The following is a 2,601-nucleotide window of genomic DNA, read 5'->3' as shown; positions in this document are numbered from 1 at the left end:
GGGGGGGGGGGGGGGGGGTTGAAACCATGGGTGACAAGGTGAGGTGTGACATCACCTGGCGTCAGCGAGGGGACGTGGCGTTGCTGGCCGTCCCTCCCAAAACGGAGGCTGCCGGGTGATTTGCACTCTGCACGCTGCCAAGGGGTCGGCAGCAATGCTGGGCCCTGGCGCCCGCCCTGCACCCTTGACACGAAACCCGCGTGTGCGCACCCACACATGCACAAAATGGCCACATGCAAGACACACACACACACACACACATCAGTACACACACGCGCGCAAACACACAAAGTCTCACTCCCAATCAACCACACACGGACGAATGTCTTATATCCATTCACCCACCCCGACACATGAATGCATGCGCGCGCACACACACACACACACACACACACACACACACACACACACACTCACCCCACACACTCACACTCAAACACTCACACCCACCAACACACATCATACACACACGCTCATGCAACACGCCTCCCCCACCTGCTCTCCACCACGACCCCGCCGCCAGGCGCCACCTCAAAGCTCATGTACTCCCGCGCGAACGCCGCAGGCCCCTCCAGCGACGCCCGCCACTCGGGCCGGCTCCACTTCGCGTGCACCGGGCGCAGCAGCCACTCGAGCAGCTGCCCCTGGAGCTCTGGGCCGCCGCTGGTGGCGGCGGCCATGAGGCCTTCGTACAGTGACACCTTCTCCCCCTGGCGCAGGACGCCCTGGTTGAGGGGCGGAGGGTGGGAGGGGGGATCAGGGAATCAGAGGGTAGGAGGTGCAGCGGAGAGGGGGAGGAGAGGGGGAGGAGGGGAGAAGGGGATCCAGGGAAATGGAGGAAAGAGCGTCCGCTTCCTCCAGGGTGGTCGTTCCGCCCGCAGACGCCCCATCGTTGCCTCTCGCCAATGGCGTTGCCGAGCAAAGCCCGTCATGCCAAGAGGGTTGGACTTTCGTTCACCCAAGCCCTAAAACCTGATACGCATTTACACCAAAAATCCAAAACCCAAATGTTCCGAATGCAAATCAAAGCGCAGGGTGCTGCCGTGCGGCCCCACCTGGTCCCAGAGTTGTTGCACGCGCGCCACCAGCGGCTGCAGGTGCGGCAGGAACGCGGCCGGCGCCTCCTTCGCGCAGTTGAGCAGCACCTGCGGATGCGATGCGGGTGTGGATCAGGGTTGAGGGTCTAGGGTGATGGGGGAGGATTGTCGGCGTCCAGGGTTTGCGGTCCAAAGGAGAGGATTTCAGGGTTCAGGGTTTGGGTGAGAGGATGATCGTGGTTCAGAGTTCGGGGTTTGAGGCCCGAGGGTTTCAGGTGTCGAGATTGAGGGTGCGACATGGGGGCAGGAGGGAGCGAGGCAACGTGAGGGGTGATTCAGTGGGGGGATGGGGGACAGCTGAAGGGGCCGGCGGCTGGGGGGCAGTGAGGGAGCAACAGGGTGTCCTGGGTGGGGGCGGCCGGTCGCGGCCGCGCCGGGGCGGAAAGCACAGCAGGACCCCCGCGGGACCGCACCGCCGCCACGCCTTGGGGGCCAAAGATGCAGGCGCGAGGCTGCGATCGACCAAGGAGAGAACATAAAGGTCTGACAGCGCAGCAGTTGCCCCGGCCGCGGCGCACCTTAGCCATTGCGGTGCGCGCGACTGCCTCCTCCTTCCACTGCTGGGACACCTTGGCCGGCGGCGGGAGCTGCCCGTTCTGCTCGATGGGGATAACCTGGCGGGAGTGAGGTTGTTCGGAGGTTGTTCGAAATAGAGATGTGTGTGCGTGTGTGTGCGTGCGTGTGTGTGTGTGTGTGTGTGTGTGGGTGTCTGTGTGTGTATGTCGATGCATGCGCGTGAGAGAGTGTGTGTGGGTGCGCATGTGTGTGTGTGTGTGTGCGTGAAGCATGGGGGACATGGAGGACACGGGCGCGCGACGCGCCTGCCGCAGAGCGTCAGACAGGGCGCAGCCCCGCATAGGTCTGTGCCACGTCCTTGCCGCCGCTCCGCCTGCCTCGCTCTCCTCAACCCCCTTCCCCAAACAGCCGCCGGCGGTCGCAGGTTGCGACGCCGGGCCTTTCCCTCCATGCGCACAAGGCGCCGCCGCGCTAGTGGGAGGAAAGTATGAATAGTACTGCCCGCGGGCACGTCAGAAGCAAGTCAGTTTGCGCCCACCTGCAGGCACTCGAAGCTGGCCTGCACCAGGGGCACCAACAGGTCCTCCTGCAGAGCCACAAAGCGGCTGAACGCCTCCAGGGACCGCGCGTGCTGTGGGGGGAGGGGGGAATCAGGTAAAAAGGCAGGGGGAGGGGGTGTGAGGCAGCGGGTGCAAGGAAGACAGAAGCCCCCTGATGAGCCTTGGCCGGGCAGCGTGTTCCTAGTCAGAAGAGTCGCTTGGAGGGGAACAATCCAGGAGCAATGAGCGCGCTGTTGACGCCCCCCAGATCCACCTGGCGCCGTTGCGCCCTGCCGCCGTGAAAGCCCGTCTCCCGAAGCGCGAAAAGGAGCACACCCACATATGTGCGTGTGTATATCAGCGATACAACCCCCCCATGAAACAGCCCACCACCCACCAGCATGACCATAATGGGGTCCCGCAGCCTCAGGCCCAGCAGCTGCTGCAGC

At 64.0% G+C, this 2,601-nt stretch overlaps 1 protein-coding gene across 1 annotated transcript; it reads right to left on the bottom strand.

Moving 5' to 3' along the window:
• Window positions 1-473: 473 nt before the first annotated feature.
• Window positions 474-2,561, bottom strand: MNEG_13533 (hypothetical protein; the record flags this gene model as incomplete). The annotated part of the gene is made up of 5 exons (XM_014037994.1): window positions 474-725; window positions 1,056-1,145; window positions 1,616-1,711; window positions 2,152-2,244; window positions 2,550-2,561. 5 exons carry the CDS (start codon window positions 2,559-2,561, stop codon window positions 474-476), a joined length of 543 nt encoding a protein of 180 aa, XP_013893448.1.
• Window positions 2,562-2,601: the final 40 nt, after the last annotated feature.

This window comes from Monoraphidium neglectum (genome assembly GCF_000611645.1).
Source record: "Monoraphidium neglectum strain SAG 48.87 unplaced genomic scaffold scaffold03885, whole genome shotgun sequence".
Taxonomy (NCBI): Eukaryota; Viridiplantae; Chlorophyta; class Chlorophyceae; order Sphaeropleales; family Selenastraceae; genus Monoraphidium; species Monoraphidium neglectum.
The sequence above is the reverse complement of the archived record's forward strand: the minus strand, read 5'-3'. Positions and strand labels throughout refer to the sequence as shown.